The 13,336-nt window shown below is 41.8% G+C and overlaps 1 protein-coding gene across 2 annotated transcripts in view; it reads right to left on the minus strand.

The window, feature by feature from the left end:
• Positions 1 to 13,336, minus strand: part of Patj (PATJ crumbs cell polarity complex component) — a 299,188-nt gene that overhangs the window by 46,331 nt on the left and 239,521 nt on the right. For both annotated transcript variants that reach the window (XM_028778758.1, XM_028778759.1), the window contains 2 exons: positions 13,210 to 13,327; positions 11,356 to 11,510 (listed from right to left, as the gene is read on the minus strand). In XM_028778758.1, coding sequence (XP_028634591.1) covers positions 11,356 to 11,510; positions 13,210 to 13,327 — 273 coding nt within the window. The remainder of the gene's footprint in view (positions 1 to 11,355; positions 11,511 to 13,209; positions 13,328 to 13,336) is intronic.

The raw sequence follows: 13,336 nt of genomic DNA on the forward strand, positions 1-13,336 counted from the left end.
AAAGTAGCAGAACCTGACGGCCGTTACAAAAGAAACGGCAGTTACAACTAATGAATTAAAAATAACTTGCATCTCTTCATATTAACAATCTCATTTTTTGGTTTTCTTCCCTCTATTTCTTTTTATCTATTTTTTTCATACAATATATTTTGGACATATTTTCCTTCTCTCTCAACAGCTTCCAGGTCCTCCTCACCTCTTTACTCACCCAACTTCCTGTTCTTCCTTCTTTCAAAAACAGATTAAAAAAATACACAGTCCAAAACAAACACCATTAAAGATAATAAATACCAAACCAAAACACATGTGTGTGAGCACACACACACAAAGACACACACATATACACACACATACACACACAACAACAACATGGATTCTGTTTTGTGTTGCCCAGATACTTCTGGGAATAGGACCTGCCTTGGAGTGTGGATGATAAATCCAGTGTCACTCCACTGGAGAAAAGTGATTTTTCCTTTCCCAGAAGCTACCCAGATAGCTGCTTGGTTAGGTGTCTATTTCCCTTTGTGCTGGGATTTTATCTGTTTTGAACTTGTGCAGTTCTTGTGTATGCTGCTGTTTCTGTGAGTTCATATGTACATGAGCCCTGTTGGTCATTTTAAGAGTGTCAGGTGTGGGATCCATCTCATAGAATGGGCCTTAAATCCACGAGAGTGGTTGGTTACTCCCATAACATTTGTGCCACTATGGTGCCAGATCTTGCAGGCAGATCACTGTTGTAGGTTGTAGAATTTGTAGCTGGGTGATACTGATGGTCACTTTTCTCTTCCAGTATTATACAAAGTACTTTCTACCACCAAAAACACTAGTCAGTAGGGGTGAAGCTTCTATTTGGATACCAGCTTGATTTTTCCATGTTTGATGATGTAAGTGGTATCTTCAGTAACGGACTGCTGTTTGGTTATTGTTTGGTTGTGGAGGGTAACCAACAGCCTTGGGAGTAGCCTATGATGTTAAGTAGGGGTAGTCTACAGGACCTCTTTGGTTAACTCAACAAAATATAACCCATTCCTGGCATTGGAGGTTTCACTTTGTGGTATAAGATGTCTATTTGGGCATTTGTGGCGACTTGTGTTCTAAAGCTAATTATGTTACCCAAAAACTTGCACATAGGACGAAAGGAAGACTGTCCCCAGTTGGTTTTTGACTAGTCATTACAGGCAGCCAATGGCTGGGGAGGGAGACAGAGGCGGGACTTTTAGGATTCCTGGGAAGGGGCTAAGGAAGGGAAAGAGAAGATTCCGCCATGATGAATAGGAGATGGACCACGATGGAAAGGTGCAGAGGGTGAGACAGCCAATATGTAGGTACAGGGGAAAGCAGCCCCAGGAGAGCTGCCCAGCAGGGTCCATGCAGCAAAGATAAAATATAGATTTAGAAAGTATTAACTCAGGAATATAAGAGGGGAGTGGTGTTAGCCATAGGGAGTTAGGGAGGGGCCCAGCCATTGAGCTGTTTAAGGTATTTAAAATATAAGACAGTGTACATGTGTCTTTCTTTCGGGAATCCAGAACATTGGGGCGATAGCTAGAAGCACGCACACCAGCCAGGAAGTATAGAGCGAATTAATTTAATTACTGCTTCGATTATTTCTCTCATTATATGGTAACTTCATTTAAATTCCTTCCATAGGACCAGGTTTGGTCATCCATACCTTTCATTCTAGCACTTGAGAGGCAAGGCAAGTAGTTTCTTATTTCTCATCAGCTGCAAATGGACCAGAGACCTTAGTGTAGATCTAAAGTCTGACACTGTTAGGAAGGAAAGTAGGGAAAACACTTCCTGATTTAGGTGTGGGCAAGGGCTGTTTACACAGGACCTCGGCAGGAAGTAAATGCAACAATCAGCAAGCAGAATTGAAAAGCTTCACTTTTGAACAGCAAAGTTGTGAAGACCCAGCCTGCAGAAAGGAAAAATGAGTGAAGACCTAGCCTGCAGAAAGGAAAGAAAATCTTTGCCAGCTATGTGCCTTCTAGAGGCTTAGTATCTAGAATATACAAAGAACTGAAAAACGGACAAAAAATGTCATAGAGCAAGAAGAAAACAAATAATCCAGTCAATAAAATGGGCTCATGGATGAATAGATAGTTCTCAAAAGAGAAACTACAAATGGCCATTAAGACTAAATGTTCAGGGCTGGAGAGATGGCTCAGAGGTTAAGAGCACTGACTGCTCTTCCAGAGGTCCTGAGTTCAGTTCCCAGCAACCACATGGTGGCTCACAACTATCTGTAATGGGATCTGATGCCCTCTTCTGGTGTGTCTGATGATAGCTACAGTGTACTCATATATATAAAATAAATAAATCTTTAAAAAAAAATGTATAAATGTTCAGCCTCACTAGACATCAGAGAAACGATACATAACTATACTGAGAGTGCACCTCACCCCACTTAGAATGGTAGTCATGGAGAAAAACAACAAAAACGATGGCGAGGAAATGAAATAAGGGGCCCTCATGTACTGCTGGTGAGGCTGTAAGCTGGTGAGGCTGTAAACTAGCCCCGTTTCTATGGAAACCAGTGGAGGTTTCTCAATCACTCTTGGGCATTTACTCAAATGGCTCGACATCAATGGATGGTAGAGACGACTGCACATGCATGTTTACTGCAGGTGTATTCACTGATGCTAAGTTATGGAACCAACCCAGGTGTTCAGAGGAACGGATAAAGAAAATGTAGTTCAGATTAAACAATAGCATTTGTTCTGCCATAAGAAAGGATAATGTCATGCCATTTGTGAGAAGACTGATGTGACTGGAGACGACCAATACTGAGCAGATCAGGGCCGTCTAAAGCATGTATGCTTCTCTTGTGTGGCGCTTGGAACATGCATGTAGAAGTGAAACTGTCTAGGGGACAAAAGGGTTAATGGGAGGGGCAGGATGAGAAAACTAAGCAAATTAAACTAAGCAAATTAAACTAAGCAAATTTAAAAGAGTACCTTTGAATCCAAATCTCTTTACAGCTTTCTTGTGCCCGAGAAACACCAGCTATGAAGGCAAGATACTGTTAAGAGTTTCAGAGAAGTGCTGGGCTCACTGCTAATGATGTTAATGATATGTAAATCATTTTGTGCAAACTCCCTGTTTATTTCTTTGCCTTTGCTTGACCACTGCTATAATTTCTCTGACTCAGTAAAAACAGAAGAAAACAAAGACACCATAACCTGCCTATAGAAACGGCCGCCTTTCTTGCTGTGCATTCTAATGCTTGAAAGTGCTCTATGAAGCGCTGACAGATGAACTGGAGGCGACAGGGTCAAAAGTGGAGATCAAGTGCTAAAGTAGAAATGTACATCATCCACTGAAAAGCAGGCAGGTTTTGTTTTTTTTATTTGAAGTTTCAAATAAAACATCTATTTCTTTTTGCCTTTGGAAAAATATGATTAGATTTTTTTTTTTTTTTAAAAAAAAGAACCATTCATGAGGAGGTAACTTATATTATTTTAAATAAAAACATGGTAGCTTCTTGTTTCACTGGCTGTTCTCTCAGACTTGGATGCCCTGCCCCGTGGGTGCTTGCCCCTACTTCCAGTCTGTACAGGTAAAGAGCATTGTTTACCCAGGTATCCTGGTAAGATGCCTCTTACTAGCACTAACAACGTTGAATCTTTTTAGTTACCATACAGAACAGTGTTTCTTTACAACAGCTCCAAACATAGTAGTTGTGCTGCCTGCTGACATCTTCACAATTGCGTCCTTGGCCCTGCTCTCTCTTACTGTGTCCCTCTTCCCCCACATAGTCTCTTCTGCTTTATTCTCCTCTGGCTCTGTGTGAAAACACATGGTGTTTGGTTTCTCCCCGCATCTTACTCCCTGTTCTCCTTCTTTTAGACTTTCTTCTTCCTCCACAGAGTCCACCTTTTACTAACATATATGCTGTGTGTGTTTAAAACTCTAGAATTTGTATCTGAAAGAGAACATATGATCTTCATGGCAACAGTTTCTAGTATTTATCTATTCTCGAAGTATCCTATCCGTCATATTCTTATGGGTATCTGCAACTTAGTTTGAAGAGATGTCTGAGAGGACATGATTGGGAAGCAGGTCTCTGGAGTAGGTCTTCTCTGTTCAAGGATGGGTACTGGTACTACCAGCCATGGGATAGGGGAAGGCTGTTAGCTCTTCTGGAACCTAATGGTACTATCTACACATATGGCTGACTGCCAAGTGCCAGCACGAAGAACAGAATAAGCTTTCTTGTTGCTAGTTAGTGAAGACCTATGTACCAAAGATGCTTGTCAGTGGAGCCACACCATTCTTCCTGACAGTTAAGCAAGCAAGTACCATTAGGCCTGCAAGAAGAAGAGCAACTGTAGGCTTGTAGGCTTCAGATAGAACAAGTCTTTGCAGTTTCTCACAGGAGAGATGAAAGTCTAGGCTCTCATTGTGTGATTAATCTGTTTGAACAGATTACTGTGCCCTTCTACAAAGGCTGGGATTTTCCATATGATTGGTTCTGGAGAAATACTGTTGCCTCAGTTCCACAGCAAAAGCCACCTTCAGGGCATGCATGAATCATTTCACAGAGTGTGAAGAGAAAGATGACTTGTGGAAGGAAGGAAGCCTTGGGCCCAGTGAGGAGTTGAGATCTATGGATCTCAGAAGCAGGAGGGGTTGCAAGGTCTGGTTGCACCAGAGTGAACCATAAACTTGTCCTCCCATCCCAAGCTCTGCCTTTAACTCTGCTTATTGCCTTGCTTCTTTTCTTCAGCCTTTACCTCTCCAGAGCTCTTTCTGAAAAATATTTTTTTTTTTTGGCTCTACAGGGCAGGATAATATAACTAATAGTATGCCATATACCACTGATAGGTTGATGTTCAAATATATATAGAGATATCTTCCTTACATGTGTTTGCAAAGAATGAAGGGCTTCAAGCATTGGATGATCTTGCTTTCTTCTACCTGGTTACTCCTTCATTTCCTGGGATTCTCTCCTTGAATCAACCAAGAGCCACATTCTCCATGACTCATCCCTCCTGTGGGTCACCACTACAGCCCCTGCACCTTTTAGCACATCACAGTTGTCTGTCCATGGATTTCTCCTCCCATTTCTGGTGTTTCTTTTCAGAACTGGGTCTGCTTCCCATTCATCTTTGTACCCAGTGCTGACCTAGAGGAAGTACTTAGTAAGTGTTCTCTTCAGTGTTTATTGTGAAAACATTGGCAATAGAAAAAGGAGTTCAAGATGACTCTGAGTGGAGAGGTGGGTAAGGTTAATATGTCTTAATTCTATTTCAGCCAAATCTTCTGATGGCAAAGCATTAACAATACAAAACCAAACTATTCAACAGAAAACGGACGTGAAAACCATATGAATTCCAAGAAATTTACTTTAGCTCAGAGAACCAGTTAAAGGAACCAAGCAGACTTAATTATCACCGAGCCCCACAAAATCCCCAAATTCCTCCAAGGGGATTAAAGTCTGAATTGCTGGAAAAGAATTTGATAACATGTAATAATAGAGCCTTACACAGAGGCAAAGTCACTACATACTACAGCCCATCAATCAAATTTTCTTTACTGTTCAAGCTGCCAACAAGTAGATAAAGTAACTCATAAACACACCAATCACTCAGCAAAAGGCAATTTTATCGTTGTCACAATAGGCTCATAACACTTAAGGAAGTCATGTGTTAGAAAAATTAAGTAATGTCTCTTGTGGGCTGAAGGGGTTTAGAAAGCTCTTCATTGTGGGAATGAAACTTTTATACTTAACACTTGTAGATATCCAGTAGATTAATAAGCATTTTAAGATAAAATTTTGACTGGGAACTCCATGGTAGATAATTATGAAAGTCTGTGTCCACATGGCTTTGTTTCCTGCTTGCAGGCATGCTTTACATGGTCTTGGATCACCCTGGAAGGGAAGCCCGTCTTTGCTACACTCGTAAAAGCCTCCAACCACACTCCCCATGAGAACTCCTAAGGGATGTTTTAACCACAGAAAAGTTCCACATTAAATTTCCCATTTAAGATGGAAAACATTTATCAGTATTCCAAAAAAAGTGTCAGATCGTGTTATCTGGCCTTCAGGGGAAAACTGATCCTAATAAGAAAGACCCACAAGGACCGAAGGCAATATTAAATATGTTCTGTATTAGGTGGGCATTTCTTTCTCAGACTCCTGTGAGCTATGCTGCTTTCGTGACTAAATAGAGTTCTTAGCCATCACTATTCAGAAATCACAGCAGACAGTGTCTTCTATGCAGTGCCAAGCACTGTGCTCTCAGCCAAAACGCCAAGCCCACAAGGGCGGCTAATGTGGCGAGGGCAGTAAGAGCCCAAATTACATTCAATCTTCACTGCAAACACAGGACTGAACTCAACCAAATATAAAACGCTGAGTTAAGGGGAAGGAGTTTATCTCATTTCAAGCAAAACTGCAAGCTTAAACCATGTCTGTTTAAATACAAAGAACAAGATTATTATGATTCTTCTTAAAATCCAGATTCACTGAGTCAGTCCCTCTCTCTATTTACTATGTATACTCCTAACACTTAGCTGTCTGTGTCTGGGGAGCCCTTATTATCCAATCAGTATCTACTATATGGTAAATAGTTTGTGTGAATATGTGGGGAGAAAGAATTTTAAAATCTGGGATGACTTTAGATGCCATGTGGTTCAATTAAGAATTTCACTGACATTATTAAATGTTGTGAACAAAGAAAATTCAGTGGGCTACCTGCAGAATATCAGAAAACATAACTCCTCAAACTCCCAGCCCTGAGCCTTTCTGCAAATTGCTGCACTTTATTTTTTCCAGGTGAATTCAAATTGAAAAGTTTCCTCCTAAAGCATTGAGTTAAGAGGCTGGGAACGTAGCTCAGTTTTAGAGCACTGGGTTAGCATGCATACGTGAGGCCCTGGGTTCACATGTGCACACATATACACACACACACACACACACACACACACACACACAGAGCGAGAGCGAGAGCGAGTTAAAAATAAAAAGAGTTTAAACTGGGATATTCTCATGAGTGGACAATGCTGTTCCTAGAAGGCATGGGTTATTACACGAAAATCTGTGTCAGGTGCTAAATACACCCTTCAAGTTAGTGGTCAGGGAGGCCACAGAGGCGCAAACCAGCACAGGACAAACTGTCTGGGGTGCTATATTTTGTTTCTTCAAGAATGTGGGTATAAACCTCCCAATGAGGAATCAGACATTTTGAGAAGGGTTAACAGGACCGGGAGGGGCTAGCAGGGTATGTGCTCTTGTAGTTGCAGATTCCATGACTTCCAGGAGCTGTGAGGTATTTTATGAGGCAAAGGAATACTTCAGCAAGGTCAGCAAGAGCTAGGGAAGACAGGAAAAAAGATGCAGTTGTACGCCTATGAATGACAGGAAACTAAACACGAACTAATACCTCACCTTAGCAGCATGATCTGCCTTATCTGCCTTCCTCACACCACACAACAATTAGTCTATAATAAATTCAGAAAATGCTTTCCATGGTGTTCCTTTTTTTCTACCCAAAGAGGTCTGAAGTATTTTGGTCTTTCATTGGGTTATTTCCTACTGTAAACCAGAAACACTAAAAGGTAGTAGAACTAACTAGTGAACACTCTTTGAGGGCAGGGTAACGTCACTCAGTTTCACAGCCCAGGTCAAAGCAAGAGGAGCTGAGCAAACATATGTAAGCTATCACAGAAGGCTGTGCTCCAGACGCCAGCCTGGCAGTGGCATCACAGATGAGAACAACAGCGGCAGAGGGCTGTCTCCGAGGACAAGATCAGGTGTGCTTGTAAACCTTCTGAGGGGCTCACCCTTGTCACTAGCTCAGTACTTTCAAAGGCTGGTGCAGGTGACTGGCTACAAGCATACAGACAGGATATGTGATCTCCCTCTGTGATCTCAAAAGCCATCTGTCCTGGCAGAGAGGACTGATGAGGTGTCAAGAGACTAACTCTACAGATGGTCATGATCCGTTGGCTACATAACAAAAAGGACACGGGATTCTAATTTGGAGGGGTGTGTTGGGGAGGGGTGTATAGAGGAGGGGTGCGTAGGGGAGGGGTGGAAGTCAGTACTCTTTCCTGCACTAAGGCTGAAGTGAGTTTAACCAGGAGAGGTTCTGCTCATACCTGGCTCATTGTTTCCTGTAACTTCTTTTCACAAACTCCCACCTTTGTTTGCAAACTTCTTGCTGGCTGGATAATGTGATCCATGTGTTAGTTTTCATGCTTCATGTGAAAATTTGGGGGAGCATTAAAAAGGGAAAAAGATCTTCACAGGAACAATATGTTTAAGTACTTTTCACATTGACCCACTTTTTGGCTGCACAAATGACACACCTATATTTTTTGTAGCTCTAACTTAAGGCTTTTGATGAGGTACGTGAGGTTAGGAAATAAAAGCTATGTCTCATCTCTCATTTTAAGTGGTGCTTATCTTTCAAGGACACTGGGATTTATAGTCTCAAATGGCAGAACCATGTATTAGGAACCTCATGATGATCTTCAGGAACTTTTATCTTTTGGCAAGAGAAGCAGAGCAAGATAATCAATAAGGCCTCGGGCTGCTAGAAGAGGAGGCTGGGTGAGCGCCCTCAGGCAGAGGCTGGAGCACAGGCCAGTGGTGGTGGGCAGCACACACACCAGGGTCAGGAATCCCGAGGGTTCCATACAAAGGGACTGTATTTACGCCAACAGAGGTGAGAGAGCAAACTGAAGAGTCACTAAGCTGACTCCACTCGAGACTTCCTGGAAGTTTAGATCTGCCTTAGGCTAAGCCATAAAAAGAGATTTATTCCAAAAAAAAAAAATCAGATGGATAATTTTTTATGTGCATGTATATGCACCATGTGTGAGCAGTGCCTAGGTATCGGATCCCATGGAACTGGAATTATAGATATCTGTAAGCCACCACGTTCATACTAGAAACCTGGGTCTTCTGGGGTAGCAGCCTATGCTCTTAACCACTGAGTGTCCTGTCCAGCAGGACATTAAACAGGGGTCTGGGGAGACCACCTGAAAGAGAGTGGGGGTGGGGAGAAGCAGGCAAAGACGCAAGGAATGACGACCTGTCTATAATCTGTTCAGATCGCAATTTTTACTTTTTCACACACAGGTTACATACACAAAAAGGCAGGATGTGGGGAAGGGGATGACGCAGGAGCATGGGTGTTCAAGGGAAGTACAGATCTCTTCCAGAACAGTGTCAGCTGGGTGAGGGTTCAGGGGACAGACCACTATGACTGCGCCTATGATTCACTTGTCTTTATCTAAGTTGATACTATCCACCAAGGTTACCCATCTACAAGGTCTATGACTAGCCAGGCTTGGCAGCTTTCCACTAAAGCTGCCTGTTTACAATAACTTCTAGCCATCTGTTTCAGTGTTTTTCCACAGAGACCCAAGACTTGGTGCTAGCAGGCATGTATGTCAGGCCTATTGCTGATTTTAGGCCTTCAGTGAATAAGCAGGGCTGGCCCTGACAACTGAGCCACCTCTCCAGCCCCCAGTGGGTTAAAATTTTTATCATGAAAACATTCTGCATAGAACTACTCTAAAATTTAATTTCCCTGTTTTGCTTAAATAGCTTTATTTATATAAATTTAATTCTTACAGTATTTAAGACATCTCTTTGGGAAAATGGGGAAAACAGGCTTCTAAGAGGGAACGAATACCAATGTTAGGGAATAGCTTCTTAATACTACTCTAATGGCCATAGTATGGCAAGAATAAACCATTTCCAAGTGTTTATAAAATTTTTCAGTTTTACTACAACCCGGTGAGTCAAGATTTCTCTCTCTCTCTCTTTCTCTCTTTTAATAAACTTGTGGTATATGGAGATATCTCTCTCTCTTTTTTATTTTATGAAAATAATGTTTTAAAGTTCATGGGTCCCTTCTAGTCTCTTGTCCTTGACAATTATAAGGAATCCCAGTAATATGGGTAATGTTAAATTGCTACCAAAAAGTCTCAAATGTTCTGGTTTTTGTTTGTCTTCCTTTTTTTCTTTTTTCCTTCCTTCCTTCCTTCCTTCCTTCCTTCCTTCCTTCCTTCCTCTTTCTTTCTTTCTTTCTTTCTTTCTTTCTTTCTTTCTTTCTTTCTTTCTTTCTTTCTTATTGGATACTTTATCTACATTTCATATGTTATCCCTTTTCCCCTTTCCCCATCCCCCAGAAGCCCTTTAACCCATCCTCCTCCTATTTCTATGAGGATGTGCCCCCACCCATCCCCCCACTCCCACCTCCTCACCCTCGAATTCCCCCTCACTGGGGCATCCAGCCTTCACAGGACCAAGGACTTCTTGTTCCACTGATACCCAACAAGTCCATCCTCCTCTACATATACAGCTGGAGACAAGGGCCCCTCCATGTGTGTTCCTAGTATAGCTGTTTAGACCCTGGGAACTCTGGTTGGTTGGTACTGTCACTCTCCCCATGGGGCCACAAGCCCTTTCAACACCTTCAGTCTTCTCTCTATCTTCTCCACTGGGGACCCTGTGATCAGTTAGATGGTTAGCTACGAGTCAAGATTTCTATGATATCTGAGCATTGCATTGTTTAATGATATAGCTTAGTCATACATATCATCCAAAAGAAAACCCTTGCCGGGCGGTGGTGGCGGCTGGGCGGTGGTGGCGCACGCCTTTAATCCCAGCACTTGGGAGGCAGAGGCAGGCGGATTTCTGAGTTCAAGGCCAGCCTGATCTACAGAGTGAGTTCCAGGACACCCAGAGCTATACAGAGAAACCCTGTCTCGAAAAAACAAAACAAACAAATAAACAAACAAAAAAACAAACAAGAAAGCCCTTAAAGAAAGTTCTCTCCTCCCTCAATGACAAAAGGCAGACAGACACAGTATCCCAGGCTAGATGAGATAAGGAATTTAGAGCCTTAATGAAGCAAAGGCCCATGTAAGGGGCTGACAGCTTAACTTTGGCAACTCCAGCATCCCCAGTTCTATCCAAGGGACGTTATACTTATATAGGATGCTACATGCAGTAGTTTCTGCCTGCAGAAGCAGAGGAAAAGTTAGGATATAAATGTCCTCAATCATTGTGTTGTGATCAGGCAGAAGGAGTTAGAATCTTTTAGTCAACAACATCAGGCTCAGAGCATATCCATTTCCGGGCTGGGTAGTTCACTGAGAGTCAGTGGCTGGTCATGTGCTCTAGGACAGGTGGGTAGATACAGAGAGGCGAGGTCTACAGACCAGGAGTGGGGGACCAGATTACTGTAGTACCTGCAGCTCCTGAGTTTCCTTATGTTTTAGGGAATGGAAATTTATATTTTGTTTTGTCAAGCTTCCATTCAAGTATCCTGGGTCATAATGAGTCTCAGCAACTAACTCTAAGACAGCATTTTACTTCTACATACTTACCAAAGGTGTGTCTTTTCCTCCAACAATGCTGAGACCAAGCCCAGAGCGCCCCTTGGATATTTCTATGATCATTTCCTGGCCAGGGACAATGGGACATGTTGCAGGGTCCACTGAGAGAGGAGCAGGGTCCACTGAGAGGGGAGCCTGGAAGTTAGCTGGAAAGTGATAAAACAAAATGACTAGCAAGCAGGAGATGCAGCTCATCTTGTACTGCCTGGAAGATGGGGTTGTGTGGCTGCCACCTCACTCTCTTTGCATGAAGCTCTATGAAGGGAAAGCTGGACCATGGCTTTCCTCACCCACTGGATGGCACTTTCTGAGACAAAACCATTAATTCCTAGAATCTGTCGACTTACCAATTTTAGGTGTATTTAATTCAAAAAACCCTCCTTAGAATCTGCTGCCTTAGAATCAAGATGTAGAACTCTCAGTTTCTCTAGCATCATGTCTGTCTGCACGCTGCCATGCTTCCTGCCATGATTATGATAATGGACTGAACCTCTAAAACTATAAGCTAACCCCAGTTAAATATTGTCTTTTATAAGAGTTGTCATGGTCATAGTGTCTCTTCACAGCAATGAAACCTAAGACAAGGTCTTAGGTTTAATGTCTCATACTGCAAAAACCAAAACAAAAGAAATAAAAATGTGCTTAAATGTTTCCAAGTAAGAGTATGACACACAAATTAAGATGTATAAGGGAATCAATAAAGTACATGATTGAAAAAGATTATTTAAAATTTATCACAGGTTTAGCTTCCCTAATCCAGAGATCTGGAATTTTTTTGATCATCAACATAGTATCATAAATACAAAATTATACACATTACTTCATGTGATAGGAAAAAGTTCAAATACAGACATATCCAAACAGCCTTCAGGCTGTACACTGAATGTGTATATAAAACATAACAGATTCCGTAATCAGATTTGAATTCTATTTCCAATCTATCTCATTATGTATATAAAAATGTTCCAAAATCTTAAAGATTTCTGGTCCCAAGTACTTTGGTAAAGGTTATTGAACTCTTATATACAAAAGTAAACACACATACACACAAATAAATGGATATATTTATATTATAATAAATATTACTTCCTGAGGCAATAAAGAAAAATTTTGTTAAAAGTTACTGATATTTTCAACACTCAATCATCATCATAATTCAGGCTACAAAATGAATTCCAACCTTGCCTCTTTCCTTTTCCTCTATCCTTTGGAGACTACATTCTTGAGAGCCCAAGGCTGGCCCTGAATTCACTATGTAGCTGAGGATGACCTTAAATTCCTGATCTCCCTACCTCCATTTCTTAAGTGCTTGGATTACAGGTTGCCGCCACGCCAGGCTCCGAACACCAACTTCTTTACTGAAATACAAATCTTCAAATGGCTTATATCAAATATACATAGTGCTGAAAACTGGCTTCATTATGATTTTGGAGTCACTATTTATGATGTAACCTTAATCTTTGGGAGAGACTGGCAGGCAATCTGTAGGCCTTCATTATATCAAATGCCTATATGGAGGGCCTTTTCTGTTTGTATTCAGTAAATATCAGGCAATGCAGATAGTGGAGAAATGAGAAAACAGTGCAGGAAGTGGGGTGTTCAAGCTCAAAGGTAAGGAAGCAGAAGAGGACCAGCCAGCTAGCTGTCCTGCATCCTCATCTCATTGGTAAGGAAGCAGAGGACTACACAGCTAGCTGTCCTGCATCCTCATCTCATTGGTAAGGAAGCAGAAGAGGACCACACAGCTAGCTGTCCTGCATCCTCATCTTATTCTTTTCTCAAAGCATCATGATATTCTCCTTTTCCAAAGGTTCACCAGGCAGTTTTAGTTAGATGGAGTCGTACCAGAGCCTGTGACATCTGCATGTGCTGACTGACACAAGGGAGTCAGTGCTGATGGGGTCTCTTGTGAGCTGGAGGAGACTTGTGTTGAATATGTTTGCTGTTTTATCTGGCAGGCAGCCTACAAAAG

The sequence above is a fragment of the Grammomys surdaster genome, unplaced genomic scaffold (assembly GCF_004785775.1).
Source record: "Grammomys surdaster isolate TR1022 unplaced genomic scaffold, NIH_TR_1.0 341, whole genome shotgun sequence".
Classification (NCBI taxonomy): domain Eukaryota; kingdom Metazoa; phylum Chordata; class Mammalia; order Rodentia; family Muridae; genus Grammomys; species Grammomys surdaster.